The sequence below is a fragment of the Alternaria metachromatica genome, assembly GCF_023757995.1.
Source record: "Alternaria metachromatica strain BMP 0045 chromosome Unknown scaffold_15, whole genome shotgun sequence".
Taxonomy (NCBI): Eukaryota; Fungi; Ascomycota; class Dothideomycetes; order Pleosporales; family Pleosporaceae; genus Alternaria; species Alternaria metachromatica.
This window is the reverse complement of record NW_026055506.1, coordinates 289706-308666: the sequence shown is the minus strand read 5'-3', so window position 1 is coordinate 308666 and position 18961 is coordinate 289706. Positions and strand designations below refer to the sequence as shown.

At 54.5% G+C, this 18961-nt stretch overlaps 7 protein-coding genes across 7 annotated transcripts; 3 read left to right on the top strand and 4 right to left on the bottom strand.

Annotated features, from left to right (window-relative positions):
• On the bottom strand, positions 1–1833 carry J4E83_006652 (uncharacterized protein; the record flags this gene model as incomplete). The annotated part of the gene is made up of 1 exon (XM_049333563.1): positions 1–1833. One exon carries the CDS (start codon positions 1831–1833, stop codon positions 1–3), a length of 1833 nt encoding a protein of 610 aa, XP_049187285.1.
• A 339-nt stretch (positions 1834–2172) lies between these two features.
• Positions 2173–3302, top strand: J4E83_006651 (uncharacterized protein; the record flags this gene model as incomplete). Its single annotated transcript, XM_049333562.1, has 2 exons — positions 2173–2649; positions 2697–3302. 2 exons carry the CDS (start codon positions 2173–2175, stop codon positions 3300–3302), a joined length of 1083 nt encoding a protein of 360 aa, XP_049187284.1.
• Positions 3303–4184: 882 nt separating this feature from the next.
• J4E83_006650 (uncharacterized protein) lies at positions 4185–5036 on the top strand (the record flags this gene model as incomplete). The annotated part of the gene is made up of 1 exon (XM_049333561.1): positions 4185–5036. One exon carries the CDS (start codon positions 4185–4187, stop codon positions 5034–5036), a length of 852 nt encoding a protein of 283 aa, XP_049187283.1.
• A 929-nt stretch (positions 5037–5965) lies between these two features.
• Positions 5966–8014, bottom strand: J4E83_006649 (uncharacterized protein; the record flags this gene model as incomplete). The annotated part of the gene is made up of 1 exon (XM_049333560.1): positions 5966–8014. One exon carries the CDS (start codon positions 8012–8014, stop codon positions 5966–5968), a length of 2049 nt encoding a protein of 682 aa, XP_049187282.1.
• Positions 8015–10257: 2243 nt separating this feature from the next.
• Positions 10258–11835, bottom strand: J4E83_006648 (uncharacterized protein; the record flags this gene model as incomplete). The annotated part of the gene is made up of 3 exons (XM_049333559.1): positions 10258–10438; positions 10503–11474; positions 11624–11835. 3 exons carry the CDS (start codon positions 11833–11835, stop codon positions 10258–10260), a joined length of 1365 nt encoding a protein of 454 aa, XP_049187281.1.
• Positions 11836–14383: 2548 nt separating this feature from the next.
• J4E83_006647 (uncharacterized protein) lies at positions 14384–15893 on the bottom strand (the record flags this gene model as incomplete). Its single annotated transcript, XM_049333558.1, has 3 exons — positions 14384–14967; positions 15016–15411; positions 15752–15893. The coding sequence occupies 3 exons, from the start codon at positions 15891–15893 to the stop codon at positions 14384–14386; spliced, it is 1122 nt and encodes a 373-aa protein (XP_049187280.1).
• Positions 15894–17392: 1499 nt separating this feature from the next.
• Positions 17393–18642, top strand: J4E83_006646 (uncharacterized protein; the record flags this gene model as incomplete). Its single annotated transcript, XM_049333557.1, has 3 exons — positions 17393–17782; positions 17832–18384; positions 18437–18642. The coding sequence occupies 3 exons, from the start codon at positions 17393–17395 to the stop codon at positions 18640–18642; spliced, it is 1149 nt and encodes a 382-aa protein (XP_049187279.1).
• Between the last annotated feature and the right edge of the window lie 319 nt (positions 18643–18961).

Sequence of the window (18961 nt, the reverse complement as noted above, 5' to 3'; positions counted from 1 at the left end):
TTATACAGCAACACCCCTCTGCTTCCACCCGCCTGGGCCCCTCCAAGCGAAGAAGATGAGACCCATGGCAATCCACACGCTGATGGTCATGGCCCAGAACGTAGACGCATAGCAAGCCTTTCCATGGCAAAGCACGTCCTCTGGATCCTTCTGAACACCCGCTTCACCATTCTCTGCAGCTTTCTGATACACCGTGGCGTAGACAGCACCCCAGAGCGTAGCACCGGCAGCCGGTGTCATGGCTAGAATGCCCCAGTTTGTACCGAAGTTCTCCACGCCCCATACTACTGAGACGACGATAGGTGTAAGAGAGAAGACGGCTCCATACCCAGCACCGATGAGTGCGGAGACGGCGGCAAAACGGGAGGCATGGTTCTGCACCCACCCACTCGCGAGGAGAAGTTGTCCGAGGGAGAGGATGAAAGCGAAAGCCAGGAGGAAGGTTATGCGAGAGACGGTGAATCGGCGCGGCTGCTCGAGGGATGGGAGTGACGATAGCGAGTTCGCGATGGAGTCTGGTCCACGACGGTGGGAGTTGCCAGACGAAACCGGGGCGAGGACATCGGAGAGTGTGCCGGTGATTAAGCGAGCGAGTGTGGAGGTGATGGCGACGATGGAGACGTGGGTGGCAGGCGAGGTGTTAGTGGCGACATGCGCAGGCGTAAGCGTCTCGATGATGGTGCCTAGGTTGTTGATGAAAGCCTCACCAGGGCCAGTAACCAGGAAGAAGCCGCCTGCGAGCCACCACATGGTAGGGTCCATGATGTACCGACGAGTCTCCTCGTTCAGCAGCCATGTCTTCTTGCGTGCCTCTTCTTCCGCCTTGGCCTTCAAACGCTCAGCTTCGGACTGGAGGAAGTCAAAGGTCGAGTCGGAGAGGTCCTGCGTCTCCATAGTTCCGTAGCCGTGATGCTGCGCAGCCTGAGTAAAGAACTCGTCGCGCTGCAGCAGACCAGATCTTTCGAGCTCGTCTACTGCCTCGTCGATCATCTCCTCTTCGTCCATGATGCGCAGCGCGAAGAAGCCGACGGTGCCCACGCAGAAGAGGAGTATGCCGAGGAAGAGGAAGAAGCGGTACACGTCGACGTCGCCTTTGGTGCCATCCGGGTTCCTCACGTACAGCAGCCGGCTTCCAACTTGACTTTGCCACATGCCGCTGAGTCCAAAGGCTGCAATGGGCACTGCCAGAGCCACACCCTTGGCGTTTCCGCGTCCAAAGTTCTTCGCGCATGTTGTTACTGCAGACAGGTACATGCAGCTGGTGCCCATGCCGACGAAGGCGAAGGCCAGCACCATGACGCCGAAGGGCCAGCCATGACCGCCTGCAGATGGCGGAGGACCGCTCTTGAATGCAAAGGCTGCCAGTAGGTATCCCGAGCCGAAGAGAATGCCAGCAAGACCGGCAGGCACGCCAGGCCCCAGACGGTCGCAGAGGTATCCGAAGATGGGGACGAGGAGGTAGAGGCCGAGCTCGGCGCCGATGGAGACGATGTTGACCTGGACCTGGGTGTAGTGCAGCTTGGACTGGAACAAGTGGCCGTAGAGGGAGAAGGCGGTGATGCTACCAGCGCAGAGGCAGATGACGATGGCCCAGACGAAGCTCAGCCATCGTAGCACGGCGCGCTGCATCTTGACGCGGTCCTGCTCGTAGATGCCTTCGGCCACCTGCTCGAAGAAGCTGCCGGCGTAACTCGTGTCGTTGCTGCGGCGCTGGGATTCGGTGTCGTCGTCGGGGGCGAGCAGCGGGCGACGGGGCGAGTTGGGCGGGTAGTCGAGCTTGTCGATGGTGGTGATGGCATTGCCGCTGTTCCGCTTGGACCTCGGGGGTGACATTGGCGGCCGGTCGTGGACGTGTGACGAGGGTCGGGTGGCTTGGTCTACCGTAGCATCGCCCTAGGAATATATATTAAGAGTAGAATATAGGAGATACCACGAGAGTGCGACAGGATATGTCTCCCCGGACCCAATAACCCAGACGTACAATGCTCTTGCGGACCGGCGGTCAGCGCACGGTGTTGTCGCGCGAAGTAGCTCGCGCCGGGGCTGCAAGCAAGTGACGCTGCAGCCGAATCGCCGGGCCCGCTAGTTCGTCGTCGAAACAAATGCGCAAGAAATCCGCGAGCAGCAAACACCTCGCCGTCGCCCCGTCCCAAGCACCACCATCCAATAGCCATGGCGCCCCAGCAGGCCCTCGTCAACCTCTCGCCCGCTGAGCTGTCCTTCCTGCGCTCCACCCTCTCACAGACGCCGCCCATCCGCCTCGATGTCACCAAGGGCCCCCGCGACTTTCGCTCCATGCGCGCCGAGTATGACGTACTGCCCAGCGCAAACGGGAGTGCGCGCATCGCCCTGGAAGACGGGACCGAGGCGCTCGTAGGAGTCAAGGCCGAGGTGGAGAGGTCACGCCAGCGCCCGACCCTGGGCGAGCCCGAGGACGTAGACATGGCAGAGGGCGAAGAGACGGACGACAGCAAGGGCAAGGGCCAGAATGCCTGGGTCGAGATGAGCGTCGAGGTCCCAGGCTTCCGCGAAGACGACGCCCTGCCAGTGTTCCTGTCCTCCATGCTCACTGAGAGCTTGCTTGCAAGTGGAGAGCTCAAAGACCGCCTGTACATCAACAGACGGTTTCACTGGAAGCTTTACGTCGACGTAAGACGTCACTATTCGTCTTCCAGACATACTGCTAACAGTCTTAGATTCTCCTCCTTTCACCTCCGCTCTCCTACCCGCTCGCGCTGCTTTCAATGACTACCCATCTCGCCCTCCTCACTACCCTCCTACCAGCCCTGAAGTCGGAAAAGGACGAAGACCCCCTGTTCGACGACGACTGGGATGCCGCCGTGCCGCTATACTCCAAGCAGGCGGGTACCAACAAGACTGCTCCCCAGCTAGGCAAGCCCCCAGTCATCATACTAGCCATGGCAGTGGGCCCCAACATCATCTTTGATCCCGCCAAGGAGGAGCTCGCAGTAGCAGATGCAGTCCTCGCGATCGCATGCACAAATTCAACAACCTCGTCAACGGGCGCGCGCATCGTCTCCATCCGGACCATCGACCCCCCGTCCCACCTTACGCCCCCGGGCGTACCCAACTCGATGAACTCAGCAACAGGCGGTACTGCGCCCACCTCCAGTGCCGATGCGCTCACACAAAGAGAACTGTTGGCGACTTCAGGTGTCTGGACACCGCCCCGAGGTGGCATGAAGAGAGGTCTGATCACACAAGTCACAAAGATGGTGGTTGAAAACGGAGGAGTCGCTGAAGAAGTCATTGGCGCATTGGCATCAATTGAGGTCGGCTGAAGAGAGCGTGACGCCTACACAACATGCAGCGACCTTCAATCAAGGACTCAGTGGGCACTTTTGAGACTTCACGTCCAAATAGGCTTACCGCGCCGAGGAGTACGTCAAGGAGGATCCCGGAGGAGTGTTGGAGCATTTGGCACAATAGTCGTCTCACGACAAGCGTGCTATGCGCCGCTTCATGTGTACTTCAATGCTCTGGCATTGCGTCATCAGACGGCCCGTTCAAGAACAACACGGTCTTGGCTTGGGAAGCCATATAAACATATATCAATACAACACGACATGCCATCTTGATCCACTATCGCAGTATCGTATGTATGATGCATAGTCCCACACGGAAAGGCGGGAACATAGTGCGTTTGATGGCCAACATCGGCATTAATAGTGGAACATTACCCTTGCAGCGTATCAGAACAACAGACCGTCAACCTCACTTTCCTTGATACGCCTCGCAAGCCGTCAAGCAAACATCGCCGAACATCCCAGCTCCCATGTGTTCTGCTTGCTTTTGTCGGCCCCCATCCCGCGTCAGTCAGCCACATTCGGCTAGTGTAAATGACATGTCAGCTGCGGCTTCCACGTTGTCGTCGTTTCCTGTTCTCTCGATCGATGCTGCCATTCACACCGCTTCGGACACGATATAAGAGAACACCGTACCATTCAACCGTCGCGGAGACACAAGAGATATAGAGTTGCACCGCAATTACGTTACACGATATAACCCCGCACCGTCGTCGCAAGGCTGAAGTCTAATAACACAGCCCGTATCAAAAGCGCTAACAACGACACTGGATGCCCTAGAGGAGTCCAGATCAAAAACATAAAAGTCCCAGACGGAAGCAAGGTCATACATCTCGACAATCAAGCAGAACAGAAGCCATGATGGATCTTCACCACCAATCCCACTTCTCGGCCTTCACGCGCTTCTCCGAAAAGCTCAAAGACACCACCAACCGGCGCAAACAAAGCGCCTCAAGCCACTCCATCCGCAACCCTTCCATCAGCGGCCTCCCCGCAGACGCAGACACAGCCTCCATGCGGTCTTGGGACTCGGAACTCTCACGAGACAGCCGGCGCAGCAGCATAGGAAACTACGCGGACCGCGTCCGCCAAATGTTCACTGCAGGTTCCACGCACCCGGGCAGCGGCCAAAGAAAACGCATTACAGACCTCCCTGTTGAGGTGCTCCAGCACGTATTCATCCACCTCGACTTCTGGGACTTACTCCGCTGCCAGCGCGTATGCAATGTATGGCGGCAACTCATCCCCGGTGACTCCCCTTTACTCGCCGAGATGCTGTATCTGAAACCGTCCCGCAGTCTGCAAATCTACAATCTCGTCCCCACAACCTTCGATTTTGAACTCGACGTTACGCCGCAGAGTATAGAAGACGGGGTGCAACCGTCTGGCACGCGGTTCTCAGTCGGCGTGCGCAATGAGATTAGTCTGATGAGGAGGTGTTTGGGGCTTATACGGACGAGCCAAGAGATTGTTTTCCATCCGGTTGTTATGGATTTTAATGTTTGGATTCAGAATGAGAAGGTTTTGGGGAGGAAAGATGGGAGTTGGAGGGATATGTTGGTCTCTATGCCGCCGTTGAGGGAACTTACGCTGAGGCATGGGAGGAAGAGGAGTGTGGTCAAGGTTTTGACTGTGGGGGATGATGAGGATGGGGTGAGGTTGGGGGCGCTTTTTGATGCCATGGATGAGTGGAGGCGGACGTTGAATTGAGGGGTAGGTCGTGCTAGCAGTGGAGATGCTGGTTCATCTTGCTGCTGGGCGGCGACAAAGGGACTCGCTTTGGCGAATGTAGATATGTAATACCATGTATTCTTCTTAGCAATTTTCTCGTGCAGAGGCTACTGAAAGTGCGATGCAATAGATGCAAAAAGAGAGATGCAAAGTAGAAGATGCGATAGCAGGCGCTGCTAGCTACTGTTGTTCCTCTATGTGCGTGGTAGGCGGAGGGCAAAAAAGAAGATCTAGGCAAAAGACAAAAACAAAATACCAGTGGACACCCCAACCCGTCACCCGACTTCCAACCCTAATAGGAGTAATCCAGCGCCGCCGTCCCGTGGTGAATACTAGACTGCGGAATTGCTTCCCTCGTCAAGTTGTATTCATTGCTTAGGTCCCTCCAGCATCACTGGTTACCCAAGTGAGTGGATTAAAGGACACCACAGGACTCGAACTGGGCTCCCGTTAAAGTATTGACAGTAAGCCGGATTTGGAAACGGAATGTCTTCTGGCTGAGACCCGTTACAGGTGGCAAATTTTGGAATTAGATGTAATATATAGGTAGTGTAAATTGGAGATGCGTTGCAGTTTCTGGACTGCATCGTTGCTGCCGCTCTGCGAATTTGTGCGAGATTTGAGGGCTTCCGGTAGCCCAAGCGAGCGGGCTGCGGGGTAAGAGTGACCTCTAAAAGTGGGGGAGTGTTGGGCCTATTCCGCCACTCTGCGACAACAGGTGCAGCGCTATGAACACCGTAATCACAACGCAAACGTGAGTTGGACGACATTTGGAGAGGTACTCCATGTTATGATAGCTACGATGCAATATACTCGACTTGTCCAAGTCACCACAGATGCGTGGGTATCTATTCATTCCTTCTGCGCCTCCCAATGCGACACCTCCGCTCAGTGATGGAGACCACGACTCACATCTTCAAAGCACGTACCAGCTTCTGAATCTCAATCCGCACATCTTCACATCCTGGCCGCTTCCCTTCCTCTCCTTGCACCATGTCGCTGATCAGTTGCTGCACGTCGTCACCCACATCACCCAGACCTTGCGCGAAGCCATCAGGGAAGACTCCGCGGCGTAGCTCCGTCAGCGCTGATATCCGCTCCATGCGAGTGTCGAATTTTTGAATCATCTCAAACGCTACGACACCCAGAGCGAAGACATCGAGCTTCTCGTTGATACCACTGCCTGTGTGGGGACGGTAAAACTCCGTACCCACGGGCTTGAAGGTATCCGATACAGTGCAGCTGTCACTCAGCGCCGCGACAAGCCCGAAATCTCCAATCCGTGGCGTCATGTGTAGGTGATCGCGCTTCGGGCACGTTGTGCAGCTTGAAACGTTGACGGAGCCGTATGGGGCGTGGCGCGCTCGTGAGAGCGATATGAAGACGTTGGCTGGTTTGAGGTCGCGATGAACTACGCCTTGTGCGTGGAGGTATTCGACTCCGGAGACGATGTTGTCTAGTAACTCCAGCGATACGCAGGGGTGGAAACAATGTTGTTCGATTGCGTGTGCGGTGGGATGTTGATCGGAAGAGAGGAAAGCGGCAAGGTTAGTTTCGCAAAGGCTCATTTGCACATTCAGTGTAAGGACTGGTCCGAGGGTCTGGTTTTGAATCAAGTGGCGGGGCGCATCGCTGTTCGATATCATGCTGTCTGACATCTCGGAATGCGACTCCTGGGAATACGGCATGTGTAATCTGGGTATATTTTCAACGTCATCATCATCTTCTTCGTCAACGTCCTCCACGGCGCTCATCCTGGACTTCGTCGACGATATCGTAGCTATCGTGTTCTGGCTTGCTTGGCTACCCCGACGTTTCGTGCGTCTTGTCTGCTTCAAAGTCTCTTTGTATGATGTATGAACGCTCTCGCTCCTGGTCTCGTTCACTTGCTGTTCAGATTCGCTGAACTCAAATATGATTCCCGCGCTATTGCTGTGTTCAGTGCTCGCGAAGGGATGGTCCATCGTCAGGCTATTTAGCTGAGAATGCAGATCTCCCGACCCTGGTGAAAATGACGGAAACGCGGGTCGATCATCCAAAAGACGGTCGTTGCGTAACATCGTGACTTCCGGCGCGGCCACAGGGTCTGCCGGTATTGTGGTGAACTCCAGCCAAGCGTTGTGATACCGAACTATGTTGTTATGATCGAACCGAGCGAGCGAACGAACTTCCTCAAGCATGCTTTCCAGTTCTTCGGGCCCATGCTCTTGTATTCTTGCAACTCTGGACGGGCTCACCGGTATCCTCTTTACAGCATACAATGAGCCATCTAGTTTGTGTTTGGCTTTGAAGACCTTGCCGTATCCGCCCTTCCCTACAATTTCGAGCTCCGAAAACTCCCGGATGTAGCGGTCCGTTTGCAGATGAGGATATCCACGTAGCTGCAGCTGTACGGGAGCTGATATACCAGACATAACATCGAAGCCAAGAGATGGTTGTTGAGGTGAGGGTGGATGGATCGCAGTTCCTGGTCGCGAGACGAGCGCCTGTGAAGTTCCTTCGGGGATTGGCGCAAGTTTGCTAAGGTTGCCCTGGATCAATCGATGGATTCCCTGATTTGCAGTTGCTCGGTGACCCTGCATCTCATCGCTCGCGTAGGCGTCGTCTACATTGTTGGAGATCTGACGAGCGAGCTCCTTGTAGGCGTCTCTTCCTACTCGTTGTACTTCCGGATCAGATGGATCCTTTCCTAGTTGCTCCGCAGCTTGCTGAATAGTCTGCTTTTCAAGCATTGAATGGAACAGCAAATCTCGAACGTTTTGTGCTGAGTTTTGCCGAACGTCTAGATGAGGCCGCTGGGGCTGAAGAGACGGATGTCCAGAAGTAGCGGAACTCAGAGTTTCGATTCGTGACAGGACGCTATCCTGTTGCGATTCGCTTGCTTCTTCGTATTCGCTCTCATCATCAGAGGTTCCCGAACTTGACGAGGAATCTCCTGGCCTGCGGAACATGGACATTGCGAATGGAAAGAGGGGTCGTTGTGAGTCAACACAAAGCCAGGCCAGCTGTTCTTAAAGGAGGGTAGTCGAGTCAATGAACGATTTAGAGCATCCGATTGCCCTTAGACGAAAAGACGCGCGCGTGGGTTTGTTGTTAAGTTGTTAAGACGTTTATGGTAGTGTGTTGTTCGGTGTAAGCTGCAGCGTCGAGCGAGACCAACTCGATGCCAACAGCTGTACCAGCAAGGACCCCATCAGTACCTAGATACGCGATGTCTAGGCAAGCATCGAGCGTCACGGAATCGCATGGAAGCGAAACGTGTCACTTTGAATTGAAGGCGGAGAGCACGTTCAAAGGCACAGATTAGATCGAACGGAAGGGCGCAATCCAGGAAAGTGGGTCCGACCCGTGGACGAAACCGGCAGGGTCTAGCGCGTCATAGCACGTGCCCAGGCGACCGCGAACAATTCACCTACGTGCACGCGCTTTCGACCCTTTCGGACGTGTTTGTGGCTATATGACCTTCTAAGCTGCTTCTTTGCAGACTATGGGCATTATGTCGCGTGCAAACCGTCCTCTACACTCTCAACTCCTGCGAATACAAGGCTGATCTACAAAACCTTGGGCATCATGCCGCGTCAGCTACCTTGGGCAAGCAAGAGTGGCGGAAGTCGGACCCAAGCCAAGCCAGCATCATCGCGGAAAGCTACGAAAGCGCGTACTACGGCTGACATAGATGACGACTTCTTCGATGGCACTGTGCTGGCAGACAGCAGCAGGAGCAGAACGAGATCAAATGGGTCCGACGATGACCTTCCCGGCCTTCCAACAGCACCCACAACGCCACGGACTAAGACAAGGACCAAAGATGCTTTGGGAAGGAAACGTGGAGGGTCATCATCACCACCTCCCATTGATGAGCTTGAGGCGCCGCATGTTGAGAAAATGCACAAATGTCTGTCGAAGTTCGATCTGCGCGACGACGAGTGGATGATGGTGGAAGACGAGTTCCTGGAGACAGCAAAGCTCTTCTCGCGACACTTGCACATCGCCGAATACGAGAAGCTTAAGGCGATGATCGAAGAGAAGAAGAAAGAAGCTGCTGAGGTTACCAGGCCCGTTGTTGCAAATGCGAAGAGGTCAACTAGCGGCGAGATGAAGGAGAAGGCCAGGGTCCAAGAGCTGAAGCAGAAGGAAGCCATTCGCGACGTGTTTGCGTCGCAGGAAGACAAAGATGACGAAGAAGGGCGTAATACACTATCGAGCCGGTCCAATCTTACATCTTCGTTCATGGCCTCAAGATACGTTGCGACATCCAGGCCTCAGCCAACACCTAGCAAATACGCAACACAAGATAGCGACTACGACAGCGACGATCTAGACGCACCGCGCCCCTCAGCAAAGCCCGTTTCCAGAGCCACCACCACACCTACCCCAGTCCGCAACAGCAGCGCAGCAAAAGGGCAAAAGTCTGCCTCGTCTCCCGCACCCAATCCGAACCCCGTCTTCGCTAAGCCTGCGCCACCTACACCTGCAGCAAAATCTCGCTCACGCATAAGTCGCGCAACACCCTTTGATATGCTCGACGATTTGGTACCGACGAAGAAAAGTAAGACATTGTCAGGGTCTTCGCCACGGCAGCCTGTTGAGACATCATATACTCCACGCGCGTCCAGCGTCAGCAAGTATTCCCAATCCTTCGATTCCGCGGAAGATCGCGGTGGTGCTAAGCTTGGACGATCAAGTGCTTCGTTCGATGAAAATGCGTTAGTCAGAGATCCGGGCGGCAGTGGTGGTAACAGCGGTGTCAGTAAGGAGACTTCGGAGCGCATTGCCAAGCGCAAGGCTGAAAGGGAGAAGAACGAGAAGGAGCGGAAACGGAAAGCTGCGGATTTAGATGACGTACCGACATTCTTGTTTTGAACTGTTGGCGCTCACTACGATTCATAGAGTTTTGACTAGGAGGTCTTTTTTAGGAGTTCATCGGGGGAGTTTATGATGATACCCTAGTTACGAATTGCTGTATCTTGTTGAGAATGGAATACGTTGAGCTACAGTTTAAGGAAATGATTTATTCAAGGATCCTTCATGTTCGTTAACATCATGGATTCTCGCGGTATTGTCAAGAATTCTCATATAGACGACCCACATAGGCATAACGCATCCCTTTCCAAGAGCAGTACGCCATCGCCAAAGCAAAGCAAGAAGCACTAGCTTGAAGTACCCCAAAGGGCGCCATGACAACAGTTGCAACAAGAGTCTATCCAAACATCTTGTCCAAGACACGGTTGAAAGCATTAGTCTCAGGCTTCTCCACAAAAGTACGATGGTACTCCTCGATCTCCGCGAGATCAGTCACAAGATCCGCCTCAGACGGTGAAACCCACTTAGTCCTCTTGAGAACCTTCCAGAAAACGAAGAGAACGGGGAAGGCAAAGACCCTGTATTGCATGTCAGTATTGTCTCATGGTAGGAACAGAAGGGGGTGATGGGGTGGAGACTTACATCAAGTATGAGAACAGGAAATCAGCGACAGCCCACTTGCCATTCAGGAACACAGTGTAGCCACCGACAAACGTCATGATGAAGGTGCATACAAGGCCGTACCATGCGGCGTAGGGCTGGCACATACCCTTGTATGGCAGCGTGTCTCGATCAAGACCCTGTGCCTGGCACGCCTTGTGGAACTTCAAAAAGGTGAAACACATGACGCTGAAGTTGATCAACTGCGATGCAGTCACCAAGCTAACGAACCAGTTCAGCACGACAGCGGAGTTCTCGCTGAGCTGGAGGAAAGACAGCAGGGCAATCAAGAGTACGAAGAAGACGCAGTAGAAAGGTACACCTTGCTTCGTGCACTTGGTGAGGAACTTGGGCGCCTTTCCTTCTAGAGCGAGACCGAAGAGCGAACGGGACGCGCAGTAGACGTAGGAGTTTCCGGCGGAGAAAGCGGAGGCGAGGACACCAGCGTTGACAACGTGAGGTAGACCTTCGATACGGAGTCGGTTCATGGCGATGACGTAGGGTGAAGCTGCTGCACCTGGCTTGCCGTCTCGGAAAGCGGCGATCAGCTCTGGATCGTTGTAGGGCACGTTGATACCGACAGCCAGCGAGCCGAGCACGAAGAACGTGGTCAGACGGTAGAAAACGGCGTTGTAGGCGCGAGGCATGACTTTGCGCGGATTCTCAGTCTCTCCTGCTGCCATGGAAACGTAATCTGGTCCGGCGATTGTGAAGGAAGCCTGGATCAGGCACTGTAGGAAGCCCAGGAAGCGACCGAGCTGACCTGGTTCGTAGAGTTCTGTGAAACTACCAGGGTTCTTCCAGTAGCGGAAACCGTACCGATCTTTCTCCGGGTTGCCGCCCAACATGGAGATGAAGGTGAAGATGAGCAGGCCAATGATGAGGAGGACTTTGCCAATGGCGGCCCAGAACTCGGTTTCGCCGTACCATTTGACGGCCATCATGTTGATCACACTGTGTTGAGGTTAGCACTTGATCTGGATGTATCCTTTTGGAGAATCTAAGGCGAAGGTTGAGCACACAGCTTCATGGTTGCTCCAACGTAGACGCCAGAGTGCCAAACGCATGAGTTGCCAGCACCAGGATGTGGGGTATCAACGTACGCATAGAGCACAAGAACTATTGCGATGATGGCGCCTGTGGGCACGACATCACTCCAGAAGCCGATGATGACGTTGCAAGCCACAATCTCAAAGGGCACAAGAGCAGCTTCGAACACGAAGAAGTTCCAGCCAGCCGCGAAACCGAAAGCATCATCCACAAATCTTCCGGCAAATCGGATAAACGGCGAGGATATAGGGAGGAATGTGACCATCTCAGCGATACCTGGGTAATTGCATTAGCTGGTGCTCGGCATTCTTAGCGCGAGCGATGGAAAAAGGTGCTTTGGGGTATAGGATAAAGCGCATGGGCATTGTCGCAATGGGAAGGAGTTGTCGCTTTGGAAAGTAAGGGATGGAGAGTCTCACTGAGCGTCACAGCCAGAATGACAGTACACCTTTGAAATGTTAGCGTTAGCTCATCGCCGTGGATGGCGAGGGAAGTATTGCATACCATAACGAGAATGCAATGAACAAACTTCCAGGTCCTCCGTTCATCAAACCTCGGCCAATCTGCACGTATAAGGCAGTACCAATGGTTCCTCCAATACCGATAAGCTGGATGTGTCTGCTCTTGAGCGTTCGGTGCGTCTGATCGGTGACTGCCTTCACAGATCCGACAATACTGGGATGACGGGGGCCGACATCGTAATGATTCTTTTCCTCGTCGGTAGCAACATAGCCCGTGTTCTTTACCTCGTAGGGTCCGCCAGCACCAAAGTCTTGGCCGTAAGAGGCCATTGTATTCGAATGTCGAAAACCTCAAGGCTGGGCTTCAGTGTATGGATTTGAGAAGCAGGGCAAAGTACTGTACTACGAAAGCCATGTACCAATAGCCGGTTGAGTTGTCTTATAGATAGCAGGCAAGGCTGAGGGTCGTCGTGCAAGATAGCAGAAAAGTCGGGGAGTAACCTGTTAAATAACCCTCTCAGCTGCCCTAGCGAGCGCGAGTGGGAACCCTGCATGAGCTTCCTCGTGGTGAACGCTGTAGATCGCGCTAGGCAGGCTGGGCATTCACAATATCCCGCTTCTCCAAGATTCGGGCCTAACGTTACCTAGCGGAGGGCGAATTACTGATGGGCCATTTTGGCGTTTGCCATGGCGGGGCTGCAGTAGGCATATTTCACGTCCTCGGTCCTTCACTGGCCAAACGGCTGCTCACCCAGAAGGATATCGAGGGTCGGTGAACCCTTGTCTCGTACGCCGCGTGTTGGGTAATCCCGATAACGTCGTTTGTGGGTGCAGGGATTGAGATACCCGGCATCGCTAGACCAGCTGTCTTTGAGCCCCCAAGCGGGGCCTGAGTACATCGTGCAGCGGTGTCACGACATACGGTACCCTCAAGAACGTTACTTCTTCTGTCGTGCATTTGAGGCCTCTTTCGCATGTCCAGCTTGCGCAACAGCCGTTATCGAACCATACCTATCGTCTTCCCTGTCGGCCTCTCCGAATCCTTCCACCCAGTTTGTGGAACGAGAACCCCTCCATCTCTTGAGCGTATCTTGGCCTGCGCTTTTACTCCAATGACCGAGTCCGCGTCATTTTCTGAACGGCTGAAGCTATCTTGGCATTCCTGGGCTGGCGGGTTGGCTCCAGGCTTGCTTCGAGGCTTTGCGTTGTCTCCGTTGCCTGCAAGAGGCTTGTTCATACCTCGGAGACAGCCACTAGCTCGGACCCAGCCACCTCGTAGTCCTCAAACTGACAGCCGCCCGCTGCGCCGAAAGGAACTAGAAGCTGCTTGCCGTGAGTCGAGACTCTGACTCGGTAGATACGTAAAATCGTGTGTCGCTTTCTCTCCCCGCGGGGACGAAGATGCATCGCTCGACTGTTGTTACCATGTGATGCTACAACGCCACGAGAAGGCGTGATGGCTGTCAAGCTATCAGTCCTGCGTCGCTTGAGCCAGCCTCTTTCTGCATCCAAGCAATAAGCGATACACCTTCGTCAGATAAGCCTCAGCTTACCGGTGAATGCAGAGAGACGCGTTACCAACTGTCGCTGACACTTGGCGATGTTCCTTGCTCATGCTTCGCCTCTCTGAACGATACAAGACGATGGCTTCCACCTGCTCACTTCGCAAACCGATATCTCGATAGCCAGGATAGTTCTTCATGCGGTCAGCAGATGCCAGACGTTGTCTGCCTGGAAGTACACGGCGCGCATACCAGAGACGTCCAGATAGGCCAAGGATGCCTCTGTCATCCTGCATGTTCGAGATGTTGCGTCCAAGGATTCATAAAGCTTGGAGTTACGTATACCGAACAAGCAATCTGGCACATCGAATCTGCCGTCGCCTTCCTTCTGTGTCGATATTCCGCGTTCTCGGCCTATGGATCGTCGGGCGACCAGCCGCTTTTCTCATGCGAGGAAGGCGCGACATTGCGATGCCGGGTACCGTTACGACAACATTCCAGTATGATGTGAGCAGACGCTTCGAAAATAGGAAAGAGAGCTTAGACGAGAATTTACAGCAGCAACAAGGGCGGCGGCTCTCTTAACAGCTGCAGGTGCCGACCTGGGATCATGAGGCTGTCGCGCTGTCATTGGTCAATCTGAGAGCATGCCCAGGTGTGGTTTATCCCGAGGTCACCAAACACCCTGGAGCCTACGTTGACGTTAGGTCATCGATTTTGAATTACTCATAATGTAGTCATTGGACACTAAGTATACACGTTAAAGGTACAGTGTCTGATAAAACCAACCCTCCCCAATAGCGCCTTCGCTGAACTTTTGCATGTGTGATGGTCGATAGCAATACAGTCGCTAGAGAGAATCCTGGCCAAGAGGCTTACGCTTGACAGAGGGACTGGACGCAATCTTTGGCAGGTCCGCAGTGACATCCTTCATCGTCATGAAATCCTCATCCCCTTGACGGCCCAGTTCCCGGTTCAGCTTCTCTACGGTCGTGACTTCGCCCAACCAACGCTCCCCAGTTTTGTGATCGAAGTGCACTGGCTGGACCAGGCCACGGTAGCGCGACATATCGTCTAGGGTTGGTGGGTAAATGATGGTTGTCTCCCTGCGTTCAAAGCCGTCCTCAGTCATATATGGCTTCCCCTCGATGATCTGCGGTTCTGTGCGCCATTCGAATGGAGTTGCCGGAAGGTTCGGCTCCTTCTGAACGATATCCCACCATCTGTTCTTGCCAGTGCGGTTCGGCAATTCGTCTGCGGATATTTCGATCAAGCCCTCGCCATCAGGGTTGGGAATGAAATGACGGGGTGGAAGAACCTCGGTCTGGAGAACGGGCTGCAGTCGATGATAGTATGTGTAGTTGTGGATCTCGCGATGGATCTGCTGCTGGATAACCTCGTGTTCGTGTGGTTTGATGATCTCGTGTGTAACGGCTGTCAATTTGTTAGTCATGTCGTGACTTTGGGAGGATCAAAGCTTACCAGGGGCGACTGTAGTGTCTCGATCCGTGTCTACAGTGTTATTGAGGTTCACAACACCCGCAAGCATCGCTTGCTGTTTCTCTTTCCAATCATGCGCGCCATCCGTGCCCTGATAGTCCTTCGTGATCGCGAGACCCGGGAGAGGTTTCACGGCCAGCGCATCATTGTTGGTAAGTCCTGGTACAGGCTGGCCACTCTTGCTCAATCCATGTTTGTCGGAGGAAGAGCGCTGCTCGCGCGATCGAACGTCATCATCCAAGCCGCCGTTGTTGATATCGTGACTACCCACTGCATACTTGTCGGCGGGAGCTTCGGTTGGCACTGCGCGTATGGTGCGGCCTGGACCGTCTACGTCGATTGATCGTCTGACTTCGCCATGGGGATGGTGTAATGTGTCTGATGTTATGTTAGCACTGAGTCGCCAATATTGTAATTGCGCTCTCAAACATACTGGGTAGGGCCGGAAGAGCCTTTGATCGCTCGCCATCTGTCGATGGCCTATAGCGCAGATGCCTATCTGGAACGCTGGGCTCGACATTTGAATGCTCTTCGGAAACAAGCGCAGGAAGGTACGATCTGTAATCGTTCGCCATAGAGCCATTGGATCCATTGGAGCCCGTGCTAGGAGTTGCTACTGCATGGCTCGCTCGGCCATCGTGATAGGCAGAGTCGCGTGGTTGACCTCGAGTCTCCGGGTGAGAGACATCATTGGGGGCCGTGGGCTTTTGCTGCCGACTGCTAAGAGGTGATGCTGGGTGCTGCTCAGTGCGCGGGCTAGTCTGATCAGGATGCTCGTACGACGCTCGAGGGGACTGAGTGGGCGTCGACTTCTTCCTCCGGTGGAGAACGGACTTGAGCTTCTCTTCGATCTTTTCCATCGTGTCGATGGGTTTGTGAGCAGAAATGGACAAGTGGATGTGGGAGCTATGTGAGATGCCGATCTATTGTCTGTTTTCACGAGGCACGGTACTCATTGTTAGGGTGGATGACCTCACAGCACTTGCGCACAGTTGTCCATTGAAACCTTCCGGCAGGAGCAAGCCGAAGTCTGGAGAGTGTGCGTGTCAGCTAGCTAGGGTGTATATTTGGAGCTTCCAGACATTCTGTCGCAACGGTTTGCGAAAAAGTATAGCTTCAGTGATGCCGTGTCACGACGGATGGAGCTGGTGGCTTGAGTAGCACAGGCCGCAGTCGTGTTCCCGCATGTTGGCGGCCTGCCCGGAGCGGTCCAGACTTGTCCCTACGTGAAGCTTTCTCATCTCGATTGAGACTGCTCGAGCTGCCCGCACAGCTTGTCGCATTTGGCCCACGGCAACGGCATGCGTGGCGACTCAGCATGACGTAGCCAGCGGTACTTGAGTTTGGCGGTGTCTGGCTAATGAGTCGGGGTACCGGTGGTACGAAATCACACAAAAGCAAACAGCATCCATTGCCACTTTGGTATGTCACAGCGGAGATCCAGGCGGCATGACGACAGGGAGGGGGAGTCTGGTCGCGGGCGGCTCCACTGATGATCAGCTTAGCGTACCAAACGACGGGCGATCGTGTTAGCCTGCACCTAGATGCAGCCAGGCCTTCGGTATACCCGAGACACACGCAGATGCAGGCGGGCTGTGAGAGGGGTCAATGGAATTTGCAATGAAGAAATCAACTTTTGAGATTTCCTACGAGGTGTTGTGAAGTTCCACCGGGAAGCAGCACGGGCCTGCTGTCACCGAATGGCAGGAGCACGACCCTAGCGCCGATCTCTTTGACACCAACTGGAGATGCCGGGCTCTTCCTCCCCGAATTGTCATAGCACTTGTACCCTTTGAGCACCTCATCCAGAGAGTGTTGCGACACTTTGAATCCTTCGTGAAGCCCAATTCCTGTTTGGACACGCAGCATGACTACATCATAGCGGCTAGGCTGCGGTAGGCGTGGAACGACACCACTGGGTGCATCATAGTGGCCATCTCCATTGTCAAGCGTACCAACGCCGTCTTAAGCGCTATCCATGTAGTCTAGCACCAGTGAACTAAGGGCCCTGACGCATATCACGTCGCTGTGGCGCCCTGTGGGCCAACCAATCGAGGCTGCTGGGGGCATCGATCGAGGCCCGTATAGCCTCAACCCACTGTTGCTGCCCCATGATGATGGCTCTTACCCTTGGGAACAAGGAATTCGGCCTGCGACTGCCGACTTTACCTGGAACTGAACCCCCCATTACGTCGTCGTGCATCTGTCCCACTAGCGCCCTCATTGTATAAGAAGGCACTGCAGCGCCTTGGGAGCATCATCATCACACCACACACAACAACTCTTCCACACTCACCAATAACCAATCCACTACCACCAAACCACCCCAATCACCAACAACAACCACACAACTATCAAAATGGACAAGGCGAAGGCAGCTATCACCGACTTCATGGGCCGCTCCGGTCACCATGACACCACTGTCCACGAGGCAGTTGCTCCCGCTGTCCAGCACGAGGTCATCAAGCCTCACGTACACGAGGAGGTCAACACCGCCATTGACAAGGAGGTCCACCAGGACCACTACCACCGCACTGTCCAGCCCGTCCAGGACCGCGAGGTTCTGCCAGAGCAGCACTCTGCTAAGCTCGGAGCTGTTCAGCACCGCGAGTTCGACCACCGCGATGCCGATGCCACTAAGAGGGCTCTAGTCGACGACCAGGCTCGCTTCGCTGACGAGCGCCGCGTCGAGGACACCACCCACAGCCAGAGCGTTGCCCCCACCGTCGGCGGAGAGCACGTCCACCACGTAAGTTTCCAAACAAACAACAACCCCCACCAAGACTGACGTCATCTAGCACATCCACGAGACCATCCAGCCCGTTGTTCAGAAGGAGACCATCCAGCCCAACGTCGTCCACACCACCGTCCCCATCCATGAGGTTCACCATAACAAGGCTACCCACCATGAGACTACTGCTCTCCCAGCCATGACCATGGAGCAGTTCAAGGCCAAGGGCGGAGCTCTTACTGGCCGTGAGGAGCGCTACGACGAGTTCGAGGGCGTCCCCAAGAACATCGGCGGCGCCGGTGGCATTGGATCCGCCGCTGGTCTTACCCACAAGACTGGTGGCACCCACAGCCACGAGCACGCCAGCCACGGTGACTACAACGCTGCCCCCAACCACCACTCCGGTACCAGCAACCCCCTCGACCGCAACAACGACGGTAAGGTCTCCGCCAAGGACCTGACTGGTAGCCGCTCCAACACCGCCCACACTGACCGCGGCATGGCTGGCCAGGGCAACCTGACCGGCTCCTCTACCCAGGGAGGTGTTGTCGGCCACGGTGCTGACCGCAACCACGACGGCAAGGTCGACAGTCACGACCTCCACGACCCCGCTCGCAGCCGTAAGTCTAGCACTCTAACACAATTCCACGACCTCATGCTAACGTTTCGCAGACAACGAGGGCGCTACAGGTACGAAAGACCCCAGTGGACATGTTGTCGGCGGTACCGATCAGGGCAATATGGAGCATCGTCCCAACGAGGATGGTAGCTTGCCTAAGGCCCTGACCGAAGACAAGTCCAGAGCCGTTCCCCACTCCCAAGCCTCCGAAGAGGAAGCGAAGAAACTCCTTGAAGAACATCAAACCAACACTAAATAGGTCACAAGAAGCCTTCTCTCATGGACAAGCTCAACCCCAGTAAGTTTTGCCAGTACTCCTCTCTCTTCGACCTTTCATCTGACCATTTCCCACAGAGGTTGATGCCGATGGTGACGGCAAGGCCGGCTTCATGAAATAGATGCATTCTGCTGCACTCTGCACCACGCGCGATCATCACGACTGCATGCGAGATACCAAGGACTATTTCCTATGACATTGTATAATTAGCCTAGTAATGAATTAATCACTACACCCTCCACACACGTCTCACTTATTCATGATACCTGAATCTTCAATGGGAATGAATTCTTACTGGAGT